General features: G+C 34.9%; 1 protein-coding gene across 1 annotated transcript in view; it reads right to left on the reverse strand.

Annotated features, from left to right (window-relative positions):
• The window catches only part of Chsy (Chondroitin sulfate synthase), a 60,066-nt gene extending 48,015 nt beyond the window's left edge, over positions 1–12,051 (reverse strand). The window contains exon 1 of the mRNA XM_090113186.1: positions 10,973–12,051. Coding sequence (XP_089969312.1) covers positions 10,973–11,737 — 765 coding nt within the window. The 5' untranslated portion in view covers positions 11,738–12,051. The remainder of the gene's footprint in view (positions 1–10,972) is intronic.
• Between the last annotated feature and the right edge of the window lie 2,829 nt (positions 12,052–14,880).

The raw sequence follows: 14,880 nt of genomic DNA on the forward strand, positions 1-14,880 counted from the left end.
TGAAGGCAAAATTGCGAAAAATATATCTGTCTCGCTTCGACCCGTCTTTAAGTACCCAACGGGTTCAGATTTTGCGATTATCGCAATATCGCTTATCACACTCTGCCTTCAAGTGACGACACTATTGAATAGAGGTCATCGTGTACATTATTTATATTATTACTTTGTAAGTAGTTAAAAATATTTAATGTCATAAAAAATAAAATTTCCTTCCACATTTTAAAAACTAAAGAGCAAGAATAGGCATAATACTGTCATAAAGTATCAGACTATCCTTCCAATATTACAAACGATAATTTTTTTAAATGAGTGGAAGAGCAACGAAAAAGAATTGAACGTATCTGCATGAAATTTAGTAGTTACGTACCTACTACAGTAAGATTTTAGATTACACACTGCACATGAAACTGCGGGCTCCCGTAGGTATATACTATATACAGGGTGTACCAAAAAGTAGTGATGAACGGAAGCTGAGAGGTAGAGGACCTAGAGGGCTATCCGAATCACCCCCATGTATGTTATGCGATTTTTCGTATTTTCGGAGTTATGACGTTTTTTTTCAATTTTTCACCTATCGCCGAGTACGATGATATTTTCACTCCTGCTGACGTCAATGATTGCGGAAGATGCTTGATTTTTTTTGTGTGCTAAGCTGAAAGATAGCCCAATTCAGTATAGTAACATTTACCATCGTTAGATCTTTGAATGGAATAAAAAAAAGAATTAAATGGCAAGAAAGATAAAATTACCCAGTATGTTCACCACTTCAAGGGCCCGTAAAAAAATAAAATCACATGAAAAAAGTTTTCCGTTTGACTTTTAAAAACTTGCTCTATCTATCAGATAGCTACCCTGAAAATTTCATTTAATTATTTAGAAGGCTTCAATCGAAAAATTTAAATCTAAATGTGGTAAGTGCAAAAATTGAATTAACATGATGATCATTAAAACCAATAAATAGGTGTTTAATTACAAGAAATTTTTAAAATAACCCCGCTGTTGCTCAATGCATGTGCGACATCACCGTAAAAAGTTGTCTTTTAAATGTCTGAATGCCCTTTTATCATTTTTAATGGTTTCTTCTGCTACTATGAATTTCCGGGTTATTTCGTCCGAATTGTGGCATTCTCTCAAGTAGCCGAGGTCTTTTTAGTATTCCCATTGAAACAAATCAATGGGGTCTAGGTCGAGGGACCGTGGAGGCCAGGATTTAAGGCAGGCGTCACCGGCGCATGCGCAGGCTGCAACGACCAATCCATCTTTCAGGGTATCTTTGCCCTTTAGCCTGGCCTCCACGGTCCCCGGACATAAACCCTATTGATTTTTTTCCGTGGGGATACTACAAAGACGAGAGACTGCCACAATTTGGACGAAATAACCCGGAAATTCATAGTAGCAGAAGAAACCATTAAAAATGATAAAAGGGCATTTAGACATTTAAAAGACAACTTTTTACGGTGATGTCGCACTTGCATTAAGCAACAGCGGGGTTATTTTAAAAATTTGTGGTAATTAAACACCTATTTATTGGTTTTAATGATCATCATGTTAATTCAATTTTTGCACTTACCACATTTAGATTTAAATTTTTCGATTGAAGCCTTCTAAATAATTAAATGAAATTTTCAGGGTAGCTATCTGATAGATAGAGAAAGTTTTTAAAAGTCAAACGGAAAACTTTTTTCATGTGATTTTATTTTTTTGCGGGCCTTTGAAGTGGTGAACATACTGGGTAATTTTATCTTTCTTGCCATTTAATTCTTTTTTTTATTCCATTCAAAGATCTAACGATAGTAATTGTTACCATACTGAATTGGCCTATCTTTCAGCTTAGCACACAAAAAAAATCAAGCATCTTCCGCAATCATTGACGTCAGCATGAGTGAAAATATCATCGTACTCGGCGATAGGTGAAAAATTGAAAAAAAAGGCATAACTCCGAAAATTCGAAAAATCGCATAACATACATGGGGGTGATTCGGATAGCCCTCTAGGTCCTCTACCTCTCAGCTTCCGTTCATCACTACTTTTTGGTACACCCTGTATACGTCATAAAAAGTATGAAAATTGAAAACGTTAAATAATAAATACACCACGATTTTCATCTAAATATATCAGTGCTGACTCATTATGTCACCTGGCTACAGTCGGCAATCACCAATAGCTTATCTATGTGCGCTAGTATGCTATATACTTATTAACAAAACTAGAGAGTACTTCACAGATAATAAAATATATAAAGAGGCGCTAAGCGGTAACCTTATTTTAGTGGCTGACTTTAGCGACATTTACTAGTACACTTTACAATATAATTTACAAAGTGTTCATCTCATAAAATCTGCCAATTCGGCGATTGCCTACGAAATTCTGAAGAACAACATTTTTAAAATTACTGTTTAATCAGTCATGTGCGTTTATTCATATATATTTATTTTCTTAATACTATATTCTAGGAATCAGACAAGAAGTGTTAACCAACTGTTAGTGCATGTGCAACAATAAATCAGTATAAAATAAATAATTCATCAACAGCTGTCAGATATACTAGATAGAAAACTAGTACCTAATCTATGATTAATTAGTGTAAATTGCTCGATAAGGATTGACCCCATCCTGATTCCTACCATTTACCCCTTTCCTTCCAAGTTTCCCAATCTATACTAATATTATAAAGAGGAAAGGTTTGTATGTATGTACTTATGTATGGTTTTCACGCATAAACTACTGGACCGATTTTGATGAAATTTGGCACAGATAATCTTTAGACCCTGAGAAAGAACATAGGCTACCTTTTATTGCGAAATATGTACCACGGGCGAAGCCGGGGCGGACCGCTAGTAAGTAATAAAAATCGCGACGGTCCGCTAACTAGCATCTAAGTTAATTATAAAATTGTAAAAAACTTTTACATTTATTGAAGTGTTAATAGGAATAATTAATTACCTACAACCGGTTCTACTTAAAAAAAAACAGCATCTATCATGATAGTTGCCTACTAATACATCAATTAACTGTTAATTGATAATTCACATTACAATCTAATCACACCGATACGAATTCCTACACGGAGCAAATAAAGCAAAAAATCGCACACAGCTCGACTAAATTACAAGTAACCCATGACAAAACCAGTTTGCGATTTGTGAAATGCGTTTGAATTTCACGATACATTGAACTGCGTATAACGGGTCACTGAATTATTTGCGGTAATATATCCTCGGCTACTTAGGTCACCGACTTATTAAAAAACCACCAAATACTTTTTACGGCATTTATTCTTTTTTTCGAAATGAGTGCGCATTGGCGACTGAACAAATAATTTTTAGAATGACAAAAAAAATTAAACAAACTGATCGGTTGCAAATATGGTAATGTTATCCTCTCAAACGAAAGGTCACCGACTGCCTAATTAAAAGCAGCAAATATTTTTTTACGTTCTTCTCTTGAGCAGGAAATTGAATTAACTGTTAAAAGAAAAAAAAGTTTGTACAAAATAAGGAGAGTAGAAGAATAAAAATAACTTCTAAATTATTTAGACTTGAAAAGCTACTTCCCTTTACAAAATTTAATTCCTGTTAATAAACCAGCATAACTGAAAGACTTAATAATATTAATTAGGTATTATACAGTGTCTGTACATAATGTATATGTATACGCATGTATCTGCTTATATTTATGCGTGAACGTGCTCTAAATTTTTTCCGCAGATATTTCATTAACTTGGCGTATGAGGGTACATTCTATGTTATCTAGATACACATAATCCATACTAATATTATAAATGCGAAAGTAACTCTGTCTGTCTGTCTGTTACTCAATCATGCCTAAACTACTGAACCAATTTTCATGAAATTTGGTATGGAGATATTTTGATACACGAGAAAGGCTAAAAGGCTAAAGGCTACTTTTTATCCCGGGAAAATGACGCAATCCCGGAAATCCTACGGGAACTAGAACTATGCGGGTTTTTCTTAGACTGCGCGGGCGAAGCCGCGGGCGGAAACCTAGTATTATGTAAAGTATCGTGATTCGTTGTCTATAGGTATACGTATATGTACACTATGGTCAAAGGGAAACATGCACTTCCAATCGTTAACAAAGTTCTTATTATTTACTTGCGTCTAAAATAAAAAGGAATTGTTATCAAAACTTATTCAGTAATGTTAAACAATTATTTACTCTCTATTATTAAAATATTAAACCTAAACATATTAACACATTAATACATTTTTATGTTTTAACAGTTGTAACAGTTATTTCGTGTGAAACATTTGGAATGTGAATATCCCATTTTACAACCGAACCGAATATACACTATGTATTCGCTTTCTAATTAAATTGATAAAATGAAGATAATGTACCTACATTCTTTACAAGACAAAAATATACTTAACATAAACTATATTTTTACACGCTTTATATTAGCTTCACCTGTATGTTTGTAACCGAATTCTTTGGGCGCGATTTTGACCCACTTTAAACGGCCAGATTTCGTTCAAACTTTGTAGATTTATTGAGGACCGATGACAATACACTAATTTGATAAAAATTTTCTATTTTTTAGTTCGGTTTTCTATAAAAAGCGTGTTTTTTTTAAACTATTATTATTTTTATTGTGATATGCAATTTTGATTAAGTAATTCTCCATTTTGCAAACCTTATTACCTATATGTATCGAATTTAAAACAGTATTTACGATATAATTATTTCGAAAATTCATATAAACCGCAAGTTAACAAATAAACAACGAAGTCTACTGAAATCTTATAAAGGGAAAGAAGAAAATAAACGAATTTACGAATACATAATGACGTAATACAACTATGAGTTTACACGGAAACCTTTGAAGTATCGGATGTGGGGAGAACTTAGCTACCACAGTTAGCTACCGTGTGCCACTTTCATTTTACATAAACCTTATACATAACATGGTCGAGGATCAAAACTGAGCCATATAAGATTAAAATTTAAAAAACGAATAAAAAACTTTTGAATTTAAAATAAAAAATGTTTATTTATTTATTTATAAATACTTTATTGCACTTAAAGATAACAAAGAAAAAATACAAACACTTAAATATAACTTACACTAAGTACAATTGGCGGTCTTATCGCTTAGAGCGATTTCTTCCAGACAACCTTTGGTACAATAGAGGAATAAATACCAAAATACATAAATGGGTAGTGCAATAATAACTATGATAAAGGATACACATACATATTATATATATTGTGATATAAACTAAATAAGTAAAAGGGAATAGAGATTCGAAGAAAAATACCATACTAAAATAATACATAGTAATTAATAATACGTATATAATATAAATAAATTTTATGTACGGCTAACACTGAGAAAGTGAGATTTAACCATACATTTAAAACTATTTGGTGACTGAGCATTTTTGATAGAGTCTGGCAGAGCATTCCAGAGTTTAGTAGCATGTACAGTAAAAGATCCATCATAAAAATGTGTGCGATGTTGAGGCATAATTATCCTCAACATTTCGGATGAACGAACCTCACTACATTGACCTCTAAACTCAAACCTTTCCTTAAGGTATTTTGGCGTTTTAGGGTCAAATAAAATTCGATACAGTAGTTGGAGAGCATGCGCATCCCGCCGCAAGCGAATCGGCAACCAGTTGAGCTTTTTTCGGAACTCCGAAACATGATCATATTTACGGAGCCCAAATATAAACCGTATGCAGAAGTTCTGTAGGCGTTCGAGCACATTCAACTGTTCCATCGTTAAATTTACATAGCTTACATCGGCATAGTCTAATATAGGGAGAAGGAGGGACTGAGCTAAAAGGATTTTAGTAGGCAAAGGAAGAAAGTTTCTTAATCGTCTCAGGGATCCAGCTGCTGCGTACATTTTTTTGCTCACTTCCTTGATATGAGGTCTCCACGATAAGGTTTGATCAAAAATCAAACCCAGATTTCTTACAGACTCACTATAAGGAATTATGGCACCATCAACTACAATGGGTGGCAGATTAACCCAGTTAACCCTTGCGATTAACGAAGGACTACCAATAATAATAACTTGGGTCTTAAGTGGATTAACCTGCAAGCCATAGCGGTAGCTCCATTGGACTATAGTATTCAGATCTGTATTAGTATCTTGAATAGCCTGGTGTATTTCGTCAAAAGTAAACTGTGTGTATATTTGAAGGTCGTCAGCATACATGTGGTAGAGAGACAGCAAGGTATCTGATATGGTATTAATAAAGATTGAGAAAAGTAACGGGGACAGAACACCACCTTGAGGAACCCCGGCAGAGACCTCACACCAAGAAGACAAAACGTCATCGATGTGTATTCGCTGCCGTCGTCCATTCAGGTAGCTCTGAAACCAATCAATTACCGGTGCGGATATATTTAGTGAACACAGTAAGCTGAGGAGAATGTCGTGGTCTACAGTGTTGAAAGCATTACTGAAGTCTAACAAGGTCAGTACTGTAAGCCTTTTATTGTCCATGCCCATTCGAATATCATCGGTTATTTTAGCTAATGCAGTGGCCGTACTATGACCTGGACGGAAGCCGGATTGGTAAGGATTAAGGAGATTATGTGAGTTTAAAAACAGTTGCAATTGATGATGTATCAACTTTTCCAGAACTTTAGAAAGGAATGGAAGGATGGAGATGGGTCTAAAGTCGGAAAAAGAGGATGGGTTATTTCTTTTGGGGATCGGTATGAGGTGGGAATCTTTCCACACCTGTGGAAATGAGCTATTGGATATGGAATAATTCAGAATATGGGTAATAACAGGTGTAACAATGTCTAGGATAGGTAAGATCATAGTACGTCCAATGCAGTCGCCACCAACAGCACTCGACGAGATGGACAATATGTTCCTTTTGACATCACACTCGGTAAATTGTTTGAAGCTAAAAGGAGGAATATTGGGAACTGGTAATTTGGAAATGTAATCTAATGTGTTATGTTTTAATTGAGTATCGAAAGAAGGCGAAGAATTAGAAATGTTGTTTAAAAAGCAAATATAAAAATATAAGTTTTTCTATCATAACATCCTAAGATAACATCACATGTGTAATTATTTACAAGTTATTTTATTATTTCAATGAACTTGTTTTAAATGACAGCTGTGACGTCAAAACATGACAGAAAGTCATGCCCATTTCTATACATGCATTAATCCGTGTGGACAAAGCATTGTCAGAGCTATAATACATTACTTGTGATTTTATTAACAGTTAACAGTGTGAATGCAGCCTTAGTTATATTCGACCTATTCATACTGCCATGTTTAGGATAATCAATTGAGCGTGACTATTCAATTTTTATAATGCAAACAAACACGCACGTTTTAAAAAACATGTAAACCACATAAGTAGGCTATTTTTTTATTTCAAATTGCGACGAAGCAAATCTATTCTTTACGACCTAAACGTGATGAACAGATTTTTTTATATAAAACATACAATTGCAGATATAAAATATTTCTAATTTGTCATCATAACTACCTATTCATTTTATGCGCTTGCGACAAATTTGCATATCTATAATTGAATAGGTAACTAAATAAATACAAGAAGGTCAAAGATAACCTAGTTGCAAGATAAAACTTTGCAATCTCCGAAATGCATATTTAAATACTTATACATATGTGTATATTTATAAAATTATAAACATTATGACGATGATTTCGATGCGTTAAAAATATCATAATATGTACATTTATCCTTTTTACGCCATATAAAATGAATACTACATAGGTATACCGCTAAGGTAGGTATACCGGGTACATACGTCTTGAAAATAAGAACGCCTTGAAAAAAATTTTAATGTGGTATTCTTCTAATTCTTCTAACACAGATAAAATAGTTTTCTGTTCCTTTATTATATTTCCGAGTCGTAATTTTATTCAAAATATAATAAACTAATTACCGGTGGATATCGTTAAGACCATAATTTATAAGCATTCCACTTTTATCACTTTGTATTAGAATGGTAGCAAAATATCGTTTGATAAATAATTAATCCAATCCGTTATCAAAACTATTAGAAATATAATTCCAAGATAATTCCTAATACATGCTGTATTTTTAATTTTTCCTATACTAGACTTTACTCACGGCTTTGCCCGCGTAGCCAATAAAAATTCATGTCATGGAAATGAATTATTTCACCTCTAGAAAAGTAGGCTTTATCACTCTACTAGCTGCTCCCCGCGGTTTCACCCCCGTGACTCCACTCCTGTTGGTCGTAGCGTGATGATATAATATATAGCCTCGATAAATGGGCTAACTAACACCGAAAGAATTTTTCAAATCGGACCAGTAGATCCCGAGATTAGCGCGTTCAAACAAACAAACTCTACAGCTTTATAATATTAGTATAGATAGCCTCCTAATTATCTTACATAAATCCTATCCTATTATCGTACTAATATGTATAAATAAGCGAAAGTTTGTGAGGATGTGTGTGTTTTTGTTACTCTTTCACGCAAGTACTACTGAACCGATTACAATGAAATTAAGCACACATATGGAGGGTAACTTGGATAGGTTTTATCCCGATAATCCCACGGGAACGGGAACTATGCGGGTTTTTCTTTGAAAACGCGGGCGGAGCCGCGGGCGGAAAGCTAGTGATAAGTTGATAACATATTTAAATCACTCGGATGCGACTTAAAAGAAAGAAACACACTATCTCTTTTACAAGTTTTATCTTTGTTTTATGCAATAAAAATGATTTATTTATTTTACAATAATAAAGAAGCGGCTTTGAACGCGCAACAAACAAGATTTCTGGACACCTTTCAAAACATTCATGATTAATTTTCACATAACAAGATGGGAATATACCTACCTAGGTACATAATGTATTTATTGCATAAACGTGCATGCACATGCAATAACATCGTCATACCTATATTTTATACAAAAAATGAACTAGGGAAGTTGTAACAATTTATTATCTTCTTCGTCTCTTCCTTAGTTCCTTATAATAAGGCAATTCCCGAATTTATTACATATCTACATATTTAAGTCGTAAAATCCTGACGTTGACTAGGTAATACATAGGTATTTAAATCTTATATAGGTACCGTACAAGTTTCTGAATAGTAAGTAGGTAACAAACAAAAAAAAAATTAAGATGCGGTTACTACTGAGTACTGACAAGTGACACTGAGCTTCCTTGAAGGTTTTCAATTTTAATCGTAACTGTTTGCCGATAACTCGGACAATCGACGACTATAATATTATTCCTACTTATCTGTGTACGTAAAGATTAGTCTGACGAACATTTTTAATATACCTAAGTAAGTCAATGTCATTTATTTTAGATATCATTGTATTGTGTAAAGATATAGGTAAGTAAGTATAATAATATAATACTAATTTTAATCCAATTCGAAGAATTGAAATTTGAAGCTTAGAAATGCCTTTAAAAAAAATATTCCAATACGTTTAAATGAGAGCCTAAAAAAAATAAATGAATATTTCTGCAAATAATTTCTAATCTCAATCTATAATCAACTTTAGTGGAACAAAAAAATTCTGAGTATAACTTACTCATCCAGATAGCGCATAATTATTATAATTTTCCCGCTATTAGCCGAACTGCATCGCAAAAAGTTGCCCTGCTCAAATTTCAGGGTAACCTATTAAAAACTCGAATTTCTATTACCCGAATCTTAAAACCCCGAAAACGGTTGTTAGAACTTTTAAAAGACAGATGTAATGAATGACAAATTTTTAAAATTCCTTTTTTAATTTCCCAGATGAATCAATTTCCAGATGCACCAAAACCAGATTTTTAAAAAGTATTTTTTTGTTTCCCGTATTCTCATAATCCAGATCTCAATATACCAGATTCTCAGAATACTTTTTTTTGTTTCCCATCGTACCATTTTCCAAATAAACTATTGCCAAATTTTCATAATCTTTTTATTTGGTTCCCATATAATCGTATAACAGATAAACTATTGCCAGATTTTCATAATCTTTTTATTTGATTTCCATACAATCGTGATTATACTATTACTATCGACTGAAAATAAACATTGTCAGTAAGTAAATTTATTGTTTATTGTCCATTACAGACCGGTTTTAGTGTCAAAGTCGACTCAGTAGGTTAGGTTTGAACTACGACCCCCACGCTAGAACTGACTCGCTATTGTTTTACTTGCCTATTACAGAAAGGTTTAAGTATCAAATTCGACTCAGTAGGTTAGGTTAGGTTTGAACTGTGACCCCCCATGCACGAGCCGAGCGAGCGAAGCGAGCGTGCCGCGGCAGCGGCCGGCGAGTGCCAGAACCGACTCGCTATTGTTTTACTTGCCCATTACAGAAAGGTTTAAGTATCAAATTCGACTCAGTAGGTTAGGTTAGGTTTGAACTGTGACCCCCCATGCACGAGCCGAGCGAGCGAAGCGAGCGTGCCGCGGCAGCGGCCGGCGAGTGCCAGAACCGACTCGCTATTGTTTTACTTGCCCATTACAGAAAGGTTAAAGTGTTAAAATCTATTCAGAAGGTTAGGTTAGGTTCGTGCTGCGTCCCCCTGGAAGGATTACGTTTTGCTGGATATCGTTTATTGGAATTTAAAAAATCTGGACATTGTTTGTCTGGATATCAATTAACTGTATTTCAAAAATTTGTGTTTTAAAAATCTGGCTTTCGTGCATATGGATTACGGTCATCTGGATTTTGTGCATTTAGATTTCGTATGTCTGGAATTCATTCGTCTGGATTGTAAAACGTCGTACAAATAAAGAAATGGGCAAATGAAATTCGGAGTTGCGATTATATGGCAAACAAAACTTCGAAATTTTAAAATTCGGGGTTATGAAAAAATGTCCAAACGTTTTCTGGATTATGATATTCGGAATATTAAAATTCGAGATTAAGATAGGTAACCAAATTTCAGCGATTGATATTAATCATAATTTGCAAATATTGCATGATGGAATAGGTAATAGCTTATCGTACAAACTTACATCATAGCTCCATGTGCATGAAACGCCGGCGAATTTAGCGACACACCTCCCCAGTTCGACGTCTTCGTGAGTCGTGTAAAGGTGCTTCAAGCAATACTTGACGTGAGGGGCGACTCTCCTCAAGGTCTCCTTTGATATAAGTACACCCGGTCCGCCCATACAAAAGTTTTCGTTGTAGTCCAGTGCTAGGGCATCTCGCTCCGCGCTAGTGCCCCTTCCCGCTTGCCCGATAAATTGCGGCTTCCGACTGTCCACTGACCTCAAAAACTCTCCTAATTTGTCACCTCTGACGTAAACGTCGTCGTCTGCGCGCATGAACCACTCAAATTTTTCACCGTAATTCTCATACATGTATAGTAACATAAGAAAAGATTTCTTTTGCGGAGGGTAACTGTCGTCCACGGTCCGCAGTGGAATCAGTGGCAAACCGGGCGCTCGAGACACTTCTGAACTAAAGAAAGCGATCCGCCCGGGCAAGTCCTGAGCCCAAGTCTCATAAACGGCTTTCGCTCTCGTATTTAAATATTGTTCTGCTGTCATCACACCCACAAACACTAAGGTCCGGTTGGAGTTCTGTATGGTTTCATCTGACGTTAACCCTATCACCGCTAATGGGTCGGGAGGAACGTATAACTTAGCCGCATCCGGACAAGTCTCGATGGACGTCCTCGAAGATGTCCTTAAACATAATTTAAGGAACACCCCGAGCGTGACGCCGGCCACGACCCCGGCCACCAGATGCATCCATTTATTCCTACGCGGCATCGTGACAGAACTTCAACAAACGCACCCGCTGTTAGCCGGTGACCACATGTGTGCATTCCCGGAATATCTGTGTGTTCTTTTTGTTATGACATGAGCGGCCTGCTTCAGTGTTTCGCACAGAAATCACATGGTCAACAAATTGTCACGTTACGAAAAAAACGAATGTGGAACGGCACTGTCGCTATCACACTTCAGTATCGGATTTGCAGATGTTATCGGTGAAACGAACGCGGTGAGGCGCGGCGCGTGTCGAAATGCGAAAACATTTTACCTTGCGCTACCGAAACGTCCAACTCATGCGCCGCCTGCCGCGCAACTGGACCGGCCGTCTCAAAACAAAACTCAAGCTGCAAGCAGCGGTAATTCCGGTTGTCCGCGCGATATCGCCGCTCCTGCTTACACACGTATTCAACCGCTGAATTTGTCTTTATCTTTGCTAATATGATCCGATTTCGAATGAAGTTGGGCCATTCATCGTCTCGAACAAAAGATAGACAATTCGCTGTCTGAAAGTGGATTATCTGAAGTGACGACTAGCGGCAAACGGAAACGGCTAGCTTAGAAGCCACGCAGCTGCTAAGGAGCCAAAGATCTCATAAATGACGTGTTCAACGATCAGACTATTTGCATACATATTATAATAATTATTGTGTGACGTAGGATATAACTACATGCTATAAGGAGAGCACGCACCTGACTCTAATTACGCTGATCTATGAACTCTTATATTATTATAAATTATAATGTAAAATTTCTGCATATTAAATAGATTGATTATAGACAAGGAAAGATCGTTAATCATCCGCTTAAGTGTAGGTACCTAGTTACTATTTCCTATTTAGGATTCATTATAAAAAAATATATATTCAAAGAGATAAAAAATGTAGATGTAATAAGTTAATAACAATAGGTATAAGAAACAATAATTAATATCCATACCCTTTAAAAATAAAAAAAAATATAATAGAATTCTGACACATCTCAGTAGTTAACTAAGTAGGTAAACTTACAAATTATAATACTTAAGTACCTACCTACTTACCTACTTATTATTTTTGGAACAGAAAATTAAAAAAAAAAACTTAACTACCTACTTTAAGTATATTAGCACAGACTAATAATAATATACTACGTATACAAATATTAGGTATTATACACAAGTAATCAAGCGACAAGATATTTGCATTTAAATGCGTAGTAGGTAAGTAGGTAATAACTAATAAGGAACATAATATTGTACCAATGACCTTTTTATCAAATATAGAATAATGGTATTTCAAGACAATCAGTTATTCAACTCTATATTTAATTACTTGTAGATACGATAATTCCAAGAGTAAATCCATAGATAAACAATAAAATCATACCTACCATGTACCTACCTATAATAATTGCAAATAATCAAACAATTAATTAAAAAGCGCACATTTTTTAAATAGCAAGATAATTAGATTCATTATTTATTATAAGATAAGATTGTTTATAGATCTAAGGTAAATCCATATATGCATTTAGTAAAAAGCGCTTATTTTAATATTACAAAGAATTCCAATTTTATCTTTGGTATCCAGGATAACACTGGATAGCATATACTTTATAAATTACCGATAAAAACATAATAAAACAGCTTGTCTAAGTACATACCTACATAAATACTTTAACAAATAAAAATAAAATCAATAATTCCCACAATCACCCAGCACCCGGGTCCCGGCCGACGAATATAAAATAAAAATATGCAACCGGTGCAGCAGAAAAAAATCAAAGAAATTGACACATGTGTTAACGCTCTCATTTGCTTGACAGATGTGTGACACTGGAAAGGTCAGAGTCTTGGTCAGAGTCTTAACAATCATTATACATAACTAGCGGTCCGCCCCGGCTTCGCCCGTGGTACATATTTACGTTTTCTCTACATAAAAACCATCCTTGTACTTCAAGGAATATAATAAAAAAAGAATTATCGAAATCGGTTCAGCCGTTCTCGAGTTATGCGCTTACCAACACATTTTGCGATTCATTTTTATATTATAGACTAGCGGTCCGCCCCGGCTTCGCCCGTGGTACATATTGACGTTTTCTCTACATAAAAACCATCCTCGTACTTCAAGGAATATAATAAAAAAAGAATTATCGAAATCGGTTCAGCCGTTCTCGAGTTATGCGCTTACCAACACATTTTGCGATTCATTTTTATATATAAGATATGTATTATCTTCCCCGTTAAATAAGGATTATTCGAAACTGAAAGGGTTCTTAGCTGGAAAAATAAAGTTAAGAGTTCAAAGCAGTATTGCAGAGGACGCTTGCTGATGCTGTACTGATGTTTAGGACTTTTTTTTAAACCACAGATAATACTTATATACTTTTTAAAATAAACAGTGGCGGGAATACGGTGGAATCACAATTCACAACGCAACGTTAGCTACTAAGTTTAGTGTATTAAGTATTCTGTGTCACAACTGCAGTATGCTTAAATTTTACCCCACTAACATTGCATAAATTTGGCAATAATTTCAATTGGTTAGAATATCAAATAAAACACAATGATTAAAATAACTCTTTTATTATACATATTTCATATATATACGAAGCTATAGAAAATCACGCGCCCTATGCCCAAGCATTGCAGAAAATATCACTAAATGCACCTCGTAAAGCATACTTACACTTAACTTCAACTCAACTGAAACCAAAAGGCAAGTTTATTCTATGCTCTAAAAATCAATATTTATCTATGTTACAACTAGGTCATACAGAATCTAGGCTAAATGTGAGTATGATTTACGAATGTGCCTAAAGGCCGAGTACACACAGTCAGCGTCAGACAGTCAGCGTATGAATTACAAATACTATCGTTTAGTTTTAATTCAAATATGTTTTTTTTGTCCTGAAAATCGACTTATCATGATGGTGAGACAGTTCCTTCTTTTCCACTTTATGAGGAGTTACATACCTAACTCGCATGGTACCTAAATAATATATAAATAACAAAATCTGGATGCAAAACTTTACGAGCTGCTTGAGATTTCACGTTTGACCGACGAAACTTTTACGATTGTATTTTTACAAATGTTCTCAAATCTCGATATTTCCCAGGTATCTTCAGCGTTAAATGCCTTTTTGATATTCCAAAAGGCTAT

This window comes from Colias eurytheme, chromosome 19 (assembly GCF_061535395.1).
Source record: "Colias eurytheme isolate Ceu_HAF_F1 chromosome 19, ilColEury1 Martin Lab GWU primary, whole genome shotgun sequence".
Taxonomy (NCBI): Eukaryota; Metazoa; Arthropoda; class Insecta; order Lepidoptera; family Pieridae; genus Colias; species Colias eurytheme.